This window comes from Mastigoproctus giganteus, chromosome 3, assembly GCF_048544385.1.
Source record: "Mastigoproctus giganteus isolate SK-2022 chromosome 3, ASM4854438v1, whole genome shotgun sequence".
Classification (NCBI taxonomy): Eukaryota; Metazoa; Arthropoda; class Arachnida; order Uropygi; family Thelyphonidae; genus Mastigoproctus; species Mastigoproctus giganteus.
In genome coordinates, this window is record NC_143577.1 from 162,336,791 (window position 1) to 162,354,495 (window position 17,705).

A 17,705-nucleotide genomic window follows, 5' to 3' on the forward strand; every position below is an offset into this window, starting at 1 on the left:
TCGGACTACTGTTTCAAAAATCCTGATGTCAACGTTTGCTTAGATGGTGTCAGTGAAATTATTCTTGTAGGAATGGAATCCTTTATTCCACACTCCACTTTCTCGTCCTTTATCTAAACTTTGGTTTTTCCAATAAATGTGCTAAGGCTGTTCAGAAGGAGAATGTTGCATATCGTAATTGGCTTGTATCCAATTCTTCAGTTTCATTTTCTGCCTACACCAAAGCTCGCAACGATTGTAAAGCAGTTATTAATCGGTCCAAACTAGATTTTGAACAGGCTTAGAGTAGAAAACTTGCTTCTTACGCTAATAGTAGCAGAGCATTCTGGTCGCTTGCCTCTCTGGTCGTTATTGGCGGCACCTTTTGCCCATCTTTGCTCCCACCTCTGTGAAAACCAGATAGTTCTGTTGTCACTTGGGCCAAGGATAAAACTGACCTGCTAGCATCCCATTTTTCTTCCAACTCATATATTAATAACCTTGGTAAAACACCTTCTACCATTCCCAACACGCTCCATTCAATGCCTCCTGTGGTCTTCCGTCAAAAGGATGTCAGAAGGATTTTGAAGAATCTTGATGCTAAGAAAGCTCCAGGTCCTGATGGTATTTGTCCACTTGCTCTCAAAACCTGTGCTCCTGAACTTACTCCTATTTGTGCCGCCTTTTTTCACTTTCTTATTCCAAAGGTGTTTTTCCTTCTGTTTGGAAATTTGCTCATATCCAGCCAGTTCCTAAAAAGGGTGAAAAATCCCTCTCATCCAATTATCGTCCCATTGCAATTATTTCTACCCTTTCTAAAGTAATGGAGAAAGCAATTAACCGCCAATTCTTAAACTATCTAGAAATCTTCCGTCTGATCAACGATCGTCAGTATGGATTCCGTCAGTGTCGATCCACTGGTGTGATATTCTGGCTTATGTTACCCATTTATGGACTAATTCAATGAAAAGGTTCGGTGAAACACAAGTAGTTGTTCTTGACATCTCAAAGGCTTTTGATCGTATTTGGCATAAAGGTCTTCTAAACAAGCTTCCATCTTATGGTTTGTCAACTGTTTTTTGTAATTTGTTATCCAGTTTTCTCTCGGATCGCTCACTGAGGGTAATGGTAGATGGCTCTCTGTCTTCTAACTTCTCCACTTTATGCTTGTGTCCCCCAAGGTTCCGTTCTTTCCCCCACTCTTTTCCTCTTGTACGTTAATGACCTTATTCTATTGAATGGAAATCCTATCCATAGTTTTGCCGACGATAGCACATTGCATTCCTTTCTATTTTGAGAAACTTGCCCTGCTCAATCAGCTTCATCTGCTCGAATATCCGCTACCAATTCCTTAAATGCCGATCTCCAGGTAATTCTCCAGTGGGGCAAAGACAACTTAGTTGATTTCAATTCTTCTAAAACTGAGTCTTGTCTTATATCTCGCAAAAAGGATTCTTCTGCTCCTATGCTTATCTTTGGTGACACTCCAATTTCTAGGCAAGTTGATATATCTCTTTTAGGGATTACCCTGACTTCTAATCTCTCTTGGCACAAATATTACTTCCACTGCATCTAAAAAACTTGGTTTTCTCTTTCGCTCTGAGAGTTAGTTTTCTTCCAAACAGCTGTTCACTCTGTAAAAATCGCAAATCCGCCCTACCATGGAATACTGTTCCCACATCTGGGGCAGTGCCCCCAAAACGTCTCTCAGGCTTCTAGATTCCATTCAGAAGAGGGCAGTTTTGTTAATTAATGACTCATCTCTAACTGAGTCTCTCCACTCGCTGTCTCATAGACGTACTGTTTCTGCTGCATGCCTTCTCTACAGGGGGGGGGGGATATTCAGGGGATATTCATGTGTTGTTGAGGCGGATCCCAGGGTTTCTCCCATCAGCCGCCGTTATACATCATCTTGTGTAGAAGCTTACGCCAAAACCGGCCATTTTTATGTAGTGTGTTGGATGTGTAAATGTAGTGATATGATGTTCAGTGTGTTGAGGGTCAAACGGTACCAGGGGTTTCTCCCATCACCGCGAGTTTACATTGTCGTGTATACAGTACACTGTAAATGCCAGAGATTTAAAAGTGTATGGGTATTGTACAGTCTAGTGTTGTGTACCGTTGTTCATCTGGTCATTTAGCCGCTGAGCCGCTAATGGGACCTAACGTTGCCCTCACTTCCCCCCCGTGGAGGCAGACCAGGTACACCAGCACATAGTTTGAACTCTGGCAGGCCCTGCCACCTAATTTCCTAGGGTTTCAATGGTAAGGGCCTAAAAAAAAAAAAATAAATAAAAAATAATAATAATAAAAAAATAATAATAATAAAAAATAATAAAAAAAAATTAATAAATAAAATAAAAAAAAATAAAATAAAAATAATAATAAAATAAAGGGAAAAAAAATAAAAATAACGACTCTGTAGGGGTTATACGCAGAAAGGTGTATAAGGCCGAAAAATTGGGCGAACAGAATTTTAGTACTTTTAAGTTTCGACTGTGTGGGGCATACGCTGTGAGAAGTAGACAAGGTGGGTGGGAAGGCTGAAGACTGGGGGGTAGAAGTTGGAAGTAAGGGGTCGATAGAGAGATTGACCCCTGCAATTAACAGTGGGACAGGCCCATCTCCCACCAGAAGGAAGAGTGGGGAGGCGGGGAGGAAGGGACAGGGACTGTCCCCCCGGGAAGTGATAAAGAAGGCACCGTGCAAGGGAGCATTGGTGTAGGTTGCCAAAAGGCCTTTGGTGGTGTCATTCCAGTTGGTAAAGTCCAAATTAGTGGTTGTCGATTTCAGCAGGTTTGTCTGGAGGGGGTCAAGAATTGTCCTTCTTACAGTTCTGTTATTAAATGTGATATGGTGTGTTATGTTTTCGGCCGGTACCTGGCTCTTAGCAGATGGGAAGTAGCAACACCTGGTCACCACGTCCATCCCCATCCTGGCCACGTGGAGGCGGCCAGGATCTACTATCACCTACTCGACTAGCCCAGGGCAAAAGACCCGAGAGAGCCCGAATTAGGATGAAATGAAAAGACTATAGAAGGAGAAGTTTGGGAGCTGGAGAGGTAGGAAAGAATAGAGGAGAGGAGGATCAAACAGAGGAACCCTCCAATAGTTAGAAGGTAGGAGAAATAAAGCAAGACTAAAGGAAAGAGAGGTGGAGAAGTGGACTGACTTCTCATGCTACGGGAAATAATCCCATGGAGGATCCCATCCTAGAAGCTAGGATCAGCAAGATTTCTTGAGATATAATTATGTCTAATCTCTTGTAGACATTGCTCCAGGCACTTTCTCGGAGAAACAAGTTATTTATTAATTTTGTTTTATTTATTTATTATCATTTATTTTATTTCTTTTTTTTACCCCAATCACGCTATACACAGGTTTCACGTCTTCAGAAGAACACCAAGAATTTACACTATATACAGGAACACGCTCAATGTCCAGCAGGGTATATTTGATTACAATGAGTATCCAATCATCATCAACTCCTGAAAAATTATCCCAAATTAGCAAGTCTAAGCTCCTCTCTTCGTTTAAAAGCACGTGAGACAAAGGTGTTCAATGCTATAAATGCTGCTTGAGATCGGATAAGCACAGGTTTATTTCTCATTGTGAAGGTATATGAAATAAGCTGCAGTTCACGCCTGTAGTCTTGATAATATTGACAATCGAAAATAATGTGGTCAATACTCTCTTCCTGTCCACAGAGACAATCCTAATTTGAACAATTTGCTGTTAATACTCCCATGGCCGGTGAGTAAAAATGTACCATGTAAGCCAGGTGCAAACCACAAAGATTCTGTCTTCCTGAACTTCTTCACCGATGGTAAAAACTCTCAGGTCACAGCGTCAAGTTCTGAAGCTGACCAGTCTCTTTGCCATTTATCTACATAAATAGAATGAAACCTTTTCTTCTCAGATGGTAAAGAAGCATCTAGGTCAAGCTGCACATCATCCAAAGTAACAGGTATTGATTTCTTCAGGTGATACATCATATACTATGTATTGCAGTTCATAGTCTCTCCCCCTCTCTATCTTTACACAAGCGAATGCCCCCACGCACTCAAATTCAATGAATCCAAATTAACTTATCCCCATATTTCGGTTTTTCCTTATTTAAGCGACATTACCCTACGCAATCGAGAGATATTACACATATATGTGTAAAAAAAAAATTTTTTTTTTTTAGGTCCTTGCCACTGAAATCTCAGAAAATTAGGTGGCAGGACCTGCCAGAGTGAACTATAGTCTATTGGGTACCTGGTCTTCCTCCACTGGGCGTAAGTGGGGCAACGTTGGGCCTCAGCAGATGTCCAGCGGCTAAATGGTCAGGGGAACAACGGTACAAAACACCACACTACCATAATCCATACACTTTTAAATCTCTGGCCTTTCCAGTGAACTGGTACAGCCACAATAAAAGCAACGCGGAGATGGGGGGGGGAAACCCCTGGTGCCGTTAGACACTAAAAACACTTACACTTGCACTTACTAGTGCCTTGGATAGATGCGACCTGCAGTCCCGTGACCACACGGAAAACCTTGGGACCACGCGTAACGTTGAACCAACATCGACCGCTTTTATTCCATAATACCCGAACTTTTCACAGCAACTGTCAAAGGTCTTACGAAGTTATGGGATAAAGTGCTTGCAGCTTCCAGACAGGAAGTTGCGGTCTCTTGTGTCAAAGGTAAAGACACCGGTTCCCCACTCTTACAGAGCGGTTCAGTGTGCCGCATTTCCTGCCGTGACTGCTATATTTGGTATTTGGTATGTTGAGAGTCTAGCGGCCCTTGGGATTTCTCCCATCTCCGCGGTGCTCTCTGTATCGAGTGACAGTACCCTGTCAAGCCAGAGATTTAAAGTGTGTGGATCATATATAGTGTAGCCTGTTGTGCCCATTGTTCATCTGGCTAATTGGCCATCGGGCCCCTGATGGGACTCGACGTTGTCCATACCGCGCCACGAGGAGATTAGCCAGGTGTTACCAGTAAGCTATGACTGCTATATTGATGAATCTGGCAGAAGGCTCAAAGATGGAGTCACCGAGCACGAGAGAGCGATCCGCTCCTCTGATGTGGAGCACTCAGCCGTCGCCGAACACTTCTGGTCGACCCAACACGACATCAACCCTCGACGCGACATTAAGATTATTGACCGTTCTCATCAGTACCGCCATCGCTGGTTAGAATCACTACACATTACAACTTGTGATTCTTTTAACTGGAAGAAAGGAGTTCATGTCCATCCCATCATTGAAGCACCCATCCTCTTGAATGATGTACGTTGGCGCACACAGCAAACCCAAGCTTTGCAATTGCAACCACAAGCCTCTGTTTTCAACTGCTAAGTGTTGGCAGCAGCTGCTCACGCTGTTCACCTTGCATTACCACCATACCGGGCATTTTTATTATTTATTTTGTACCAACGTTTTTCGACTGAAGAAGGGCAACCTATGCCCGAAAGTTATCCATGTATGTTTATTTTAACTGTTTATTATAACTTATTTTTATTTGTCTTCCTATCAAAGGAATTTAATAAACCTGCATTCTGTATTTCTCAGAAAAGGCTGAACTTATTGACATAGAATGTTATCGCCTTTAATGTAAACATTGCCGTCCATAATAATTAAATTATTTCTTTTGTAGAAACAACTTTCTTTTAAAATAACACATCAGTGACACTACGGGAGGGCTCCTAGCGGAGTCAAGGAATGAACTTTCTTAAAAGAGAGTATAATCATCATCTAGCAAGGCCTAAAAACGGCAAAGAAAGCAAATTTTGTCATCTATATTAGGAACGGAAATAAGCAAAAAATTCAACTTACTTCTTTTTGGTCATGCAGCCTTCACAGTGGCATCTACAATGCTGAAAAAAAAAAGAAAAGAAAATCAAAGTTATAATATGGTAGTTCTGTATTCGCTAAAATAGGAAAAATTTCAGCGCGAAATAGGAACACATTTGCATAATGTCTAGGCAATATTTTAATTAATAGTCAAAATGCTCTGGTTAAAAAATTAGTCGATCATGTTCGGCTCTCTTAAATAATTGTTTCACCTGCGTGAGCCAAAAATAAAACTTCTCCCTTGTTGGATTGATTGATTGATATTGTTATTTCTGGCGCAAGGGCTACTTAGGCCATAATGCGCCTATCAACGAGGAGATCACACAGAGTGACTGTAAAACAGTCAGAAACGGTCATATTTTTTTATGACCATTTTTCAGAAACGGTCATAATGTTTTAGGAAGCAGAAGAATTCCAGATTTGCATCATTATCTATGATATGGCGAAGTGTCAAAGGTTCTTCAAATTTTCGTACAAAACTGAATGAGGTTTTTCGGGCACGAGTGTATAACGTGCATTTAACAAGAATGTGTTTCTTTGTGAGCAGAGTATTGCAGTGCGAAGGATCATTTCCTCTGAGAAGTGCGTACATGCGGAGGATCGTTTCCTCTGAGAAGAAAAAGATAGTGTGCTGACTGTGACCGATTCGTGCTTTGGCTAGGATGACTTCTTCCTTTTTGTTTACACGGAAACTGAAAGCCGTAACTGTGGTTCAGATTTTATTTGAAGAAGCTTGTTATGCATTTCAGCTTGCTATAGAAGCGTCCATTATTCTTTACATATATTGTACTTCTTATATTGGATATGTAGTCAGTATATGGAACGTAATAATGCGGCGATGTTCTGTTGGATGAATGTTTGGCTGCGTAATCCGCGATTTCATTCACAGCTATCCCAGTGCAGCCTGGGATCCATAAAAATATGACTACTTGCTGGTGATCGTAGGTTTGCATCAGCTGAGTTTTTATGGTTTTTATTAAAGGATGCGTCAGTGAGGAGGATTTTTGTACAGCTAAAAGTGCACTCTGAGAGTCTGTATGTATTACACTTTTTTTGAATGGACAGATGGAGAATATTTTCTAGGGCAACTTTGATAGCGCATCATTCAGCTGTATAACTGCTGCATTCAGTGGGAAGCGAAACAGATGGTGTTATGGGGGAAGACGGCTGCTGTTGTTGTTATATGGTTTTTAGGAGCATTAGCAACTAAGGCCATATTGCTCCGGGGATATGCGGTGGTCATTCCCTGACCTTTCCGCATCTTCCGTATTTGGTGGTCACGGACTCGAACCCCGGTCTAATCAAAAAGCGTGTGCTACGCACTGCTGCTCCTGCCCACCTGGCTACAGAGGCGCCGAAGACGGCTGCAGCACCGATTCCACTCTCGGACTTTGATCCATCAGTGTATATTTTTGTAAAATGTGGTAACTCTATGTGTTTTTTTTTTTTTTTTTTTATGTAAACCCCAAACACGAGAGGTATTAGAACCTATAGTACTTAGTACCGTGCTTGGGGTGGAGGTTGAGAAGACGAAAGCAGATATTTGTTGACATTGGACTTGAACTTCTGTAGACTGTAATTTTCAGGAAATACGTATGAAGGAAAGTTGTTCCAGAAAAAGGCAGTTGAACGAATAAACGAGAAAGATGAAAAGTTGGCTCTGTGAAATGGAAATTGGACAGTAAATGGATGTTGGCTGGTGGCGGAACGTGTTCGGACTGTTTTGAAAGAGAGAGTGGGAATTATAGAAGCCAATTCAGAAGAACAGTGCCCATGGAAGTATCTGTAGAAGAGGCATGCAGCAGAAACAGTACGTCAATGAGACAGCGAGTGAAGAGACTCTGTTAGAGATGAATGATTAATTAACCTAACTGCCCTCTTCTGAATGGAATCAAGAAGCCTGAGAGAGGTTTTGGGGGCACCACCCCAGATGTGGGAACAATATTCCATGTTAGGGCGGATTTGCGATTTATACAGAGTGAGCAGCTGTTTGGAAGAAAAGTAACGCCGAGAGCGAAAGAGAAAACCAAGTTTTTTAGATGCAGAGGAAGCAATATTTGTAATGTGCTTGTGCCAAGAGAGATTAGAAGTCAGGGTAATCCCCAAAAGAGATATATCATTTTGCCTAGAAATCAGAGTATCACTAAAGATAAGCATAGGAGCAGTAGAATCCTTTTTTGCGAGATATAAGAGAAGACTGAAATCAACTAAGTTGTCTTTGCCCCACTGGAGAATTACCTGAAGATCGGCATTTAAGGCATTGGTAGCAGATTTTCGAGAAGTTGAAGCTGATTGAACAGGGCAAGGTTTCTCAAAATAGAAAGTGGAATGCAATGTGCTATCATCGGCAAAACTATGGATAGGATTTCCAGTTAATGGAAGAAGGTCATTAACGAACAAGAGGAAAAGAGTGGGGGAAAGAACTGAACCTTGGGGGACACCAGCATTAGTGGAGAAGTTAGAAGACAGAGAGCCATCTACCATCACCCTCAGTGAGCGATCCGAGAGAAAACTGGATAACCAATTACTAAAAACAGTTGGCAAACCATAAGATGGAAGCTTGTTTAGAAGACCTTTATGCCAAACACGATCGAAAGCCTTTGAGATGTCAAGAGCAACTACTTGTGTTGCACCGAACCTTTCCATTGAATTAGTCCGTAAATGGGTAACATAAGCGAGAATATCGCCAGTGGATCGATACTGACGGAATCCATCTGGCGATCGTTGATCAGACGGAAGATTTCTATGTAGTTTGAGTTGGCAGTTAATTGATTTCTCCATTACTTTAGAAAGAGTAGAAGTAATTGCAATAGGACGATAATTAGATGGGAGGGATTTGTCACCCTTTTTAGGAACTGGCTGGATATGAGCAAATTTCCAAGCAGAAGGAAAAACACCTTTGGAATAAGAAAGTGAAAAAAGGCGGCAAAGAATAGGAGTAAGTTCAGGAGCACAGGGTTTGAGAACAAGTGGAGAAATATCATCGGGACCTGGAGCTTTCTTAGCATTAAGATTCGTCAAAATCCTTCTGACATCCTTTTGACGGAAGACCACAGGAGGCATTGAATGGAGCGTGTTGGGAATGGTGGGAGGTGTTTTACCATGATCATTAAAGATATTGGAAGATATTAAGGATAAAGAACTCCTCAAATAGGCCTCTGAGGTTGGGTATATTCATATTACGTTCTTAGCGTTTTTTCACCAACCTTTCATGGAGTAAAATAAAATTAAAATAAATAAATAAAACAAAACAAATCTTGATAACTATATTTACAATAACCTGTATTTACAAAATTAATATAATTACAATATTAAAAAGGTATGTGGATGATACGTTTACATTTGTTCGGAAGGGGAGTGAAGATCATGTGTTGAATATCTTAAATGGCTTCTCCCAATTCATACAATTTACATCGGAAGTTGAAGATGGAGGAGTTCTGCCGTTCCTGGATGTGTTGGTCTGTAGGGAAGACCAGCAGTTAAAGACAAAAGTCTTTAGAAAAACGATGTGTAAAGGGCAATATACGCATTATAATTCAGCCCTGACCAGCCATCATAGGAACAGTGTGATAAGAACGCTAATTAATAGAGCGAAATCACATTGCAGTAACTCCGATGATAGGAAAGCATAGTATGAACGTGTCACGGCGGATCTTACTAAATGTGGTTACCCCCAGAGGATTATAGATAAATTTATTAATGAAAATCAGAGGAGAGATGAATCTTTTATACCAGTATCTACTGCATACATTCCCTATTATCCGGGCTTGACGGATTATATAACTAGAGTATTAAGAAAATATCAGACACGCTGTGTGCAGCTTCCGGGACGAAGACTGCGCACAGTTGTGTCTCAAGTTAAGGACCCCATTCAAAAAGAGGATGCTAGTGGGGTCGTATATAATATTAGATGCCCGGATTGTGGGGAATGTTATGTAGGGGAGACAAAACGTCGTCTCAAAGATCGTCTGGGGGAACACAAAAAAGCAATAAGAAATGCGGAATATGACAAGTCCGCCGTGGCCGAACATTTTTGGGAGAAGCAGCACCAGATCTCCCCAGACGATGCCACTATCACCGATCGGGCGCATAGGTTCTGGGACCGTAAGTGGCTCGAGAGTTTGCGGATCAGCTCTACAACCAACATTAATAGGGATAGGGGTGTACGGATTCACCCCCTTTTAGAGACTATTATCCTAAAAAAGGATGAACGGTTCCGTACGACTTCCGTTCGAGCCACTTCCGGTTCCACAATGCAAGAGAGCGGAACACGTGAGAATAGAAACATGTGATGCCTACCATTACCCTGCTGATATTTAAAGGTGTACTGAATAATAGAGAGTACTGCTGAAGAAGAAGGCTGGAGCCTTTGAAAGCTACGGGATTTTATCGCTTTTAACTTAGTATATTTTAATGCATTTTAATCTTGTGTTTTAATACTTTTAATATTGTAATACGTATATTAATTTTGTAAATACAGGTTATTGTAAATATAGTTATCAAGATTTGTTTTGTTTTATTTATTTATTTTAATTTTATTTTACTCCATGAAAGGTTGGTGAAAAAACGCTAAGAACGTAATATTAAGGATAAAGAGTTGGAAGAAAAATGGGATGCTAGCAAGTCAGCTTTATTCTTGGTTGAAGTGACAACAGAACCATCTGGTTTGGACAGAGGTGGTAGCAGAGATGGGCAAAAGTTGTGGCCAATAGCTTTGGCAAGGGACCAGAATGCTCGGCTACCATTAGGGCAAGAAGCAAGTTTTTCTACTCTTAATCTGTTCAAACTCTAGTTTTGACTGATTAATAACTGCTTTACAATAGTTGCAAGCTTTGGTGTAGGCAGAAAATGAAACTGAAGAATTAGAAACAAGCCAATTACGATATACAAATTCTTCTCTTGAACAGCCTTAGCACATTTATTGGAAAACCAAGGTTTAGATAAAGGACGTGATTTTAAAGTGGAGTGTGGGATAAAGGATTCCATTCCTGCAAGAATAATTTCACTGACACGATCTGAGCAAACGTTGACATCAGAGGTTTTGAAACAGTAATCCGACCAAGGAAAAGAAGAAAAGAAATCTCGCGGGTAATGCCAAACAACACGAGGTTGGGAATAGCCATGAGATAAAGGCTCCATTGGAGAAGGGACAATCACCAAGTTATGATCTGAAGTTCCTAAAGGACCTCTCACTTCGACCGTGTACTTAGAAGGGTTGGTTGTGAGAAAAAGATCAAGCGCGTTGGCTGTATGATTAGGATTGTCCGGTATTCTTGTAAATAAATGAACAATCTGTGCAAGGTCATTAGTAATTGCAAAAGCCTCAGCATCTCGACCAGCTGGGTCGGTGTGACTAGAAAACGGAAGCCAGCTAGAGTAGTGAACATTAAAATCACCAAGGAAAATTACCTCACTGTTAGAAAGTTGGACTGGAGAAAGTCAAGTTGCAAAGAGAGGAAGTCAAAAAGCTCCAAGTCATTAGTGGAGTTGCGAGAACGGTAGAGACAACAGAAGAATTTTACACAATGAGGTAGAAAGATTTTAAGCCAGAGAAGATCGAAAAGAGGAGATTCCAAATTGTCAAGTCTCTGACAGGGAATATCAGAACGTACATATGCACAAGTACCACCTTTGAGGCGAAAGGAATCATACAGCGAATAATTTGGGCAACTGAGATGAGCAGTAGTTGAATCAACCGATAACTGAGATTCTGTCAGAAAAAGTACATGGGGTTTGGCAGTCTGCAAGTGGAAATGGACATCGTTGAGATTAGAATTGAGACCACATATATTTGTGAAATGAATTAGGAAGTGCTTGTGAGGTTTAGATCTTTTCGCAGATAAGCTTGCTCTATTAGTTTGACAATTCATGGTGTATTCAATAATAAGAAAAAGTGGTGGGGACATGCTGTATGAAATAATGAAATTTTTGTATATGGAGTACACATGGTAAGAATATATCCAAATCCTTGACATAACGTGGCCGCGACAATGCTCCCCGCATACACAATAGTCGGACTGCCTCCAGTCACTATCTGGCAGAGTAGAGGTAGCAAGATTATACACTAGCTGATCCTGAAGCCTCCTAGAGAGTTACCAATAGGTTCGTTCCGGTGTACTAGTATGGAGTTGTATGTTAATATTTGCAGGGGAATGCTTTCTCTAGTTTAGGAAATAACTGTCACAGGATGGTTTAATAGAAGATCATGGAGGATCTGAACTGTTTAGATCTTGGAGGACTTTGTCATGATGTATTTCAAGTTGTTGATAATGCTTGCAATCCGATACCAGTAGGCTGAACTGCCCCGAGTTTATTTCTATAGTACCTTGTTAACTGTGGATCATTAAGTATCGGTTTAATGGGGTGGGTAGGTAGACTTCGAATTTTGGCTGCGTAGTTCAGAAGCAACATCTTTCTCCTGAGGCTGACGGTAAGTTCAAGAGCTTCAATATACAGACTTTGTACTGGCGATGTTTTATAAGCGCCTATAGGAATCCTCAGGGCATAATGTTGAATAAGGGCAAGCCGTGCTAGCACGCTTTCCCTGGCAGAAACATACACTAGGCCACCATAATCAAGGCGAGATCTGATTAGTGCTTTATACAAGTGAAGTAAGGTGTAACGATCTGCACCCCATGACGTAGAAGAAATAAAGCTGAGTAACTTCATTTTTTTCTGGCAGTCAGTCTGTAGATGTTTGATGTATTCTGTGAAGTTCAATTTACTATAAAAATCAGACCAAGGAGGCGAACTCTGCTTACAAGTGCGATAGGTTGATTTGTTAAGTGTACTTCTGGATCTGGATGCATCTTCCGTTTGTAACAAAGTGAATGACTCTAGATTTCTGATAAGGTAGTCGGTAACCATTCTGTGTCATCTATAGCTCAATATTATTAATTGAAATTTGCACTTGCCTCCCAATGAAGCTCATGTTCTACGAACTGCAGGAGACAGTCAAATCACTGGCATAGAGGTATGAATTTACAGTGTTTGGAATATTTTTAGTCATCTGATTTATTCTTATTGCAAATAAGATTACACTGAGAACAGAACCCTGAGAACAGAACCATGAGGGTCTCCTTGTATATACGTTTGCGATAGCGAACTTGAAACGTCACATGGTGTAGGAAATTCTGTATGAAGTTCCGTAAATGGCCTCTCAGGTCACGGGAATGAAGGTCTCTCAGGATACCAAAACGCCAAGTGATATCAAAGGCCTTCTCTATGTCGGGGCATACCAAGACGAGATGTTCATTTTGGATAAACGCATTCCTGTGTTTGTTTCAGCTTTGACCATGAGAACTAGCGGCGACTGATTTTTTTGAATCCAAATTGGTCATCAGGGATCATATTTTGGCAATCAAGATACCATGTCAGTCGACGGTGTATCATTTTTTGTAAGGTTTTACTTAAACAGCTGGTGAGAGAAATGAGTCAGTTGTGAGGAATAGAGTGATTTTTCCCAGGTTTAGGTATTGACAGTATGCTTAAACCGGGATGGACAATCACTGTTGGCCGATTGTGTGCGTGTGTGTGTGTGTTTTAAAATGTATTAGAGAAAGGATGTAGTGTTCAGTACATAGATCGACAAGCATGTAAGATGCTAGAATAGTAGGAGGATGGAAGGAAGGAAATAAGAGTATTTCATATGCTGTACTCTTAAGATTTTGCAAGGTATAAAGGATAGAGATGTATTAAAACAATAATGTACATTAATACCTTAAAGAAAGAAGAGAGAGACAGATTATAACAATAATATGTTCAGGAGGGATTATACCATAAAATGCCCTGACCAAAGCTTCTCCTACCTCTGTATCGATGTAAATATTAAAGGATCTAAAAGTAATTAGCAATTGATTAGTAAAAAGCATTTAACAGGGTAGTCCTGGCGCTACATAAATGATAACAGATTTTATTTTATTGGATAATGATTAAAATGTACAAAAGCATAATAGTATTGAGTTTAAACACATAATAATACTATATATTTCTATATTGAAAGATATGACAGTATCAAATATTAGAAAGTGTGGGAAAAGGAAAGCAGAACCAGTGATGGTTAAATAATGATATGACAAGATAATTGCAAACTACCTTAAATGTTGCTGAACAGTGGCAGAAACTGATAAAGGAGGACTAGTACTTAGGCGTGCTGGAGACGTAAGACCCACCACTTAATAGATGGCATTGCCATTGAAGTAGTAATTTATAAGAAAGAAGTGTGTAGTTAGTAGTATACGTATAATGGTATATCTACACCGATGAGCCAAAATATTATGGCCACCTACCTAATATGATGTTGGTCCTCCATGTGCAGCCAAAACAGCTCGTACCCGGCAAGGCATGGACACTGCAAGATTTCTAAATGTGTCTTGTGGTATCTGGTACCAGCAGATCCTTTAACTCCTGTAAGGTCAATGGTTGAGACGCCGCAGATCGGAGTTGCTGTTCCAACACAAACCACAGATGTTTGATTGGATTGAAGTCTGAGGAATTTGGAGGCCAGGGCAATACCTTGAAGTCTTCCTCATGTTCCGCGAACCAGTCTCGAACGATTTGGGCGGTGTGGCATGGTGCATTATCCTGCTGAAAGACGGTACCACCAGAGGCGGGGAAGACCATTGCCATGAAAGTATGTACCTGGTCAGCAATGATGTTTAGGTAAGTGGTAGATGTCAGAGTGCCCGGCACATGGATGACTGGACCCAGGGTATCCCAGCAGAACATCACCCAAAACATGACACCGTTGCCACCGGCTTGTTTTCGTCCCACTGTGCATCCAAGCGCCATCACTTCCCCAGGTAAATGACGCACACGTAGCCGGCCGCCACATGATGCAACAGGAAACGTGATTCATCGGACCAGACGACCTTCTTCCAATCACTCAAGGTCCAGTTTCGACGCTCGCGTGCCCGTTGTACGCGCTGTCGCCGGCGAACCGTGGTTAGTATGGGCACTTTTAGCAGCCAGCGGCTACGCAGCCCCATTTTCAGCAGGGTTCGATGTAATGTGTTTTGTGACACATTACTCCCGTCACCAGCATTCCAATTACCGGCGAGCTGCACCACAGTCGCCCTTCTGTTGCCACGTACCATCCGGGAGAGCCTTCGCTCACCTCGAGCATCGATGAGCCGTGGTCGTCCAACACCTCGCCAGCGGTTCGTGGGTTTCCCCTCCTCGGACCACTTTCGGTTGGTACTAACCATGGCTGACCGTGAGAATCCCACCAGCTGTGCCATTTCGGATATGCTCTGACCCAGTCGTCTGGCCATTACAATTTGGCCTTTGTCAAACTCGCTTAAGTCCGCTGCCTTTCCCATCTGAAGAACATGAGCAACACGGATTAACGGAGCTCAGTATCAGGTGTTTTTTATACCGTGTCCCGACCCACACACGCGCCATAGTTCACCTGCAGTTGCTTCGATTTGCATAACGACTCGCTGGTCATAATGTTTTGGCTCATCAGTGTATATGGTGTAGGTAAGGGAACATACTTAAGAAATAGAAAGGGCATATAGATTTCTAAAAAGAAGATAACGGAAAAGTAAAGAAAAGTAAATTTCGAATGGCATATTCTTTACTTTTCTCTATCCAAAAGAAGAGTAAAATAATAGGTAATTAAAGAAAGATAATTGCTTCTCTGTACTGTTTTTTATATTTTATCTACACCAAAGGAGAAGATAATACAAAATGGGATTGTCTCTCTTATTTATATTCCTCTTGTTCTTGTTTGGAGTACTGTTTTTAATCTTCTGATCCTAATATTTGCTAAGATCGTGTTATTGCAATTTTTTTTTTTGTAGTAACGAAATCCCTTATTTCACGCATTCCGCAAAATCTCGTTGCTTTTATCTAAACATTGGTTTTTCCAAAAAAATGTCCTAAGGATGTTCAGAATAAGAATGTAGCATATCGTAATTAGCTCATATCCAAACTCCAGCTTCCTTTTCTGTCTACACTAAAGCCCGCAACAATTATAAAACAGTTATTAATTAATCGAAACCCTAGTTTGAATACGCTAAGAGTGTAAAACTTGCCTCTTTTTCAAATTGTAGTCATTGAGCATTCTGGTCTATTGCCGAAGCTACTGGTCGAAACTTATGCCCATCTATATTCCCATCTCTGATACACCTGGTGGGTCTATTGCATCATCAGCTGAAGATAAAGCCGAATTACTATCATCTTACTTTTTTCTAACTCTTGTACCGACGATCTTACTACATAACCTCCTACCATGCTCGATACACCCCTCTCAGTGCCTCCCGTGGTCTTCCAACAGAAGGATGTTAGAACAATTCTGAATAATCTCGATGCTAAGAAATTTCTACTTCCTCTGACATTTTTCTACTTATCTCTGAACTTGCGCTCCTAATTTTTCTCCTGTTCTGTGTCGTCATTTCACATTCTGTCCCTCCACCTGCATTTTACCTCCTGGGTAGAAATTTTCTCATCTGGAGATAGTTCCCCAGAAAAGGGGAACTGTCACTTTCCAAAGTAATGGCGAATCCTCTAACTCGTCAGTTATCAAAAGTTTGCTGATGCGGGATTACATTCACCTGCGTGGGATATTTTATTATTTATTTATTTATATATATATTTATTTCATTTTATTTTTTTCCTTTATTTATTTTATTTTATTATTATAATTTATTTAGTTTATGTTTTTTATTTACTATATATATATATATTTTTTTTTTTTTTAATTATTTTTATTATTATTATTTATTTATTTATTTATTTATTATTATTTTTTTTTTTGGTGACATTAGCTAAGCTTGCTGGTGCGGGATTAATTCCCTTGCGTGGGAATATTTATTTTTATTTTTATTTATTTATTTTTTGCTGGATCCCAGTTCTGGGCAGCTTGCGAGCGGGATTGCTGGCACCCACCACCCTTGCACTATTGCTGGTGTGTGCGGGATTATAGTGCTGGATTGCACTGACAGATTTCTTATGAGCGCCGGTGGAAAAGTGACCTGACTTCACACATTACACAACACCTGATGCGTTAGTGTGTGAAGGATGAGCGCCGGGTTGCATTTACCCACGTGGTGGCTGCCCTTCGTTGGAAAAGTGACCTGACCACACACTACACAACACCTACATATTTACACTGTTTGGGTCAGAATACTGAGTTTATTTTGCCAACAGAGTACACAGGTGGAGACAGACGTATGTCTGGGAGCCACCTAGTGACATGAATATACAATACAAAAAAAAATACATATTCCCTCTTTCTTCTGGTAGTGCTCCTCCTTCTGGGGTTTCCTTCTCTTTCGACCCCGTATCTCTGTCTTCCTCTCCTCGCCTTCAGTCTCTCTACTTCTCTAGCTTCACAACTAGCGTCCGTACCAATCAAAATTGTTGAACCCCACACCCAAAATCTAAATTCCACTCAACATCATTAGCACTTTCGGCTTAACCCTACCTCTAGCGTATATAGTTTTTTTTTTTTTTTAAACATATAGGCCCTAGCCACTGAAATCTCAGTAAACTGGGTGGCAGGGCCTGACAGAGTAAATATAAATCTACTGAGTACCTGGTCTGCCTCTCCGGGACAAAGTGTGGAAACCGTGAGTCCCAATAGGGGCCCAACGGCTAAACGGCCAGGACAACGGCACACAACACTACACATGTACACAGCCCATACACTTTTAAACCTCTGGCCTTGACAAAGTACTGTCTCACTCACAAAGAAAACTACGTGGAGATGGGGGGGAACCCCTGGTGCCGTGAGACCCTAAACACACTTTACATATTGGTTTACTCTGCTTGAGTAGCACAGTGGTATCGTCACCGTCCTCCCCACACCGGGTGGAAAAGGCCTGGGTTCGAATCCCATCTATGACGCGAGGAACTTTAATGAACATTTTTCACTCC

At 41.0% G+C, this 17,705-nt stretch overlaps 1 protein-coding gene across 2 annotated transcripts in view; it reads right to left on the reverse strand.

The window, feature by feature from the left end:
- LOC150088375 (uncharacterized) overlaps positions 1-17,705 on the reverse strand; it is a 200,919-nt gene that overhangs the window by 43,658 nt on the left and 139,556 nt on the right. For both annotated transcript variants that reach the window (XM_090370751.1, XM_090370750.1), the window contains exon 2: positions 5,808-5,848. In XM_090370751.1, coding sequence (XP_090226877.1) covers positions 5,808-5,848 — 41 coding nt within the window. The remainder of the gene's footprint in view (positions 1-5,807; positions 5,849-17,705) is intronic.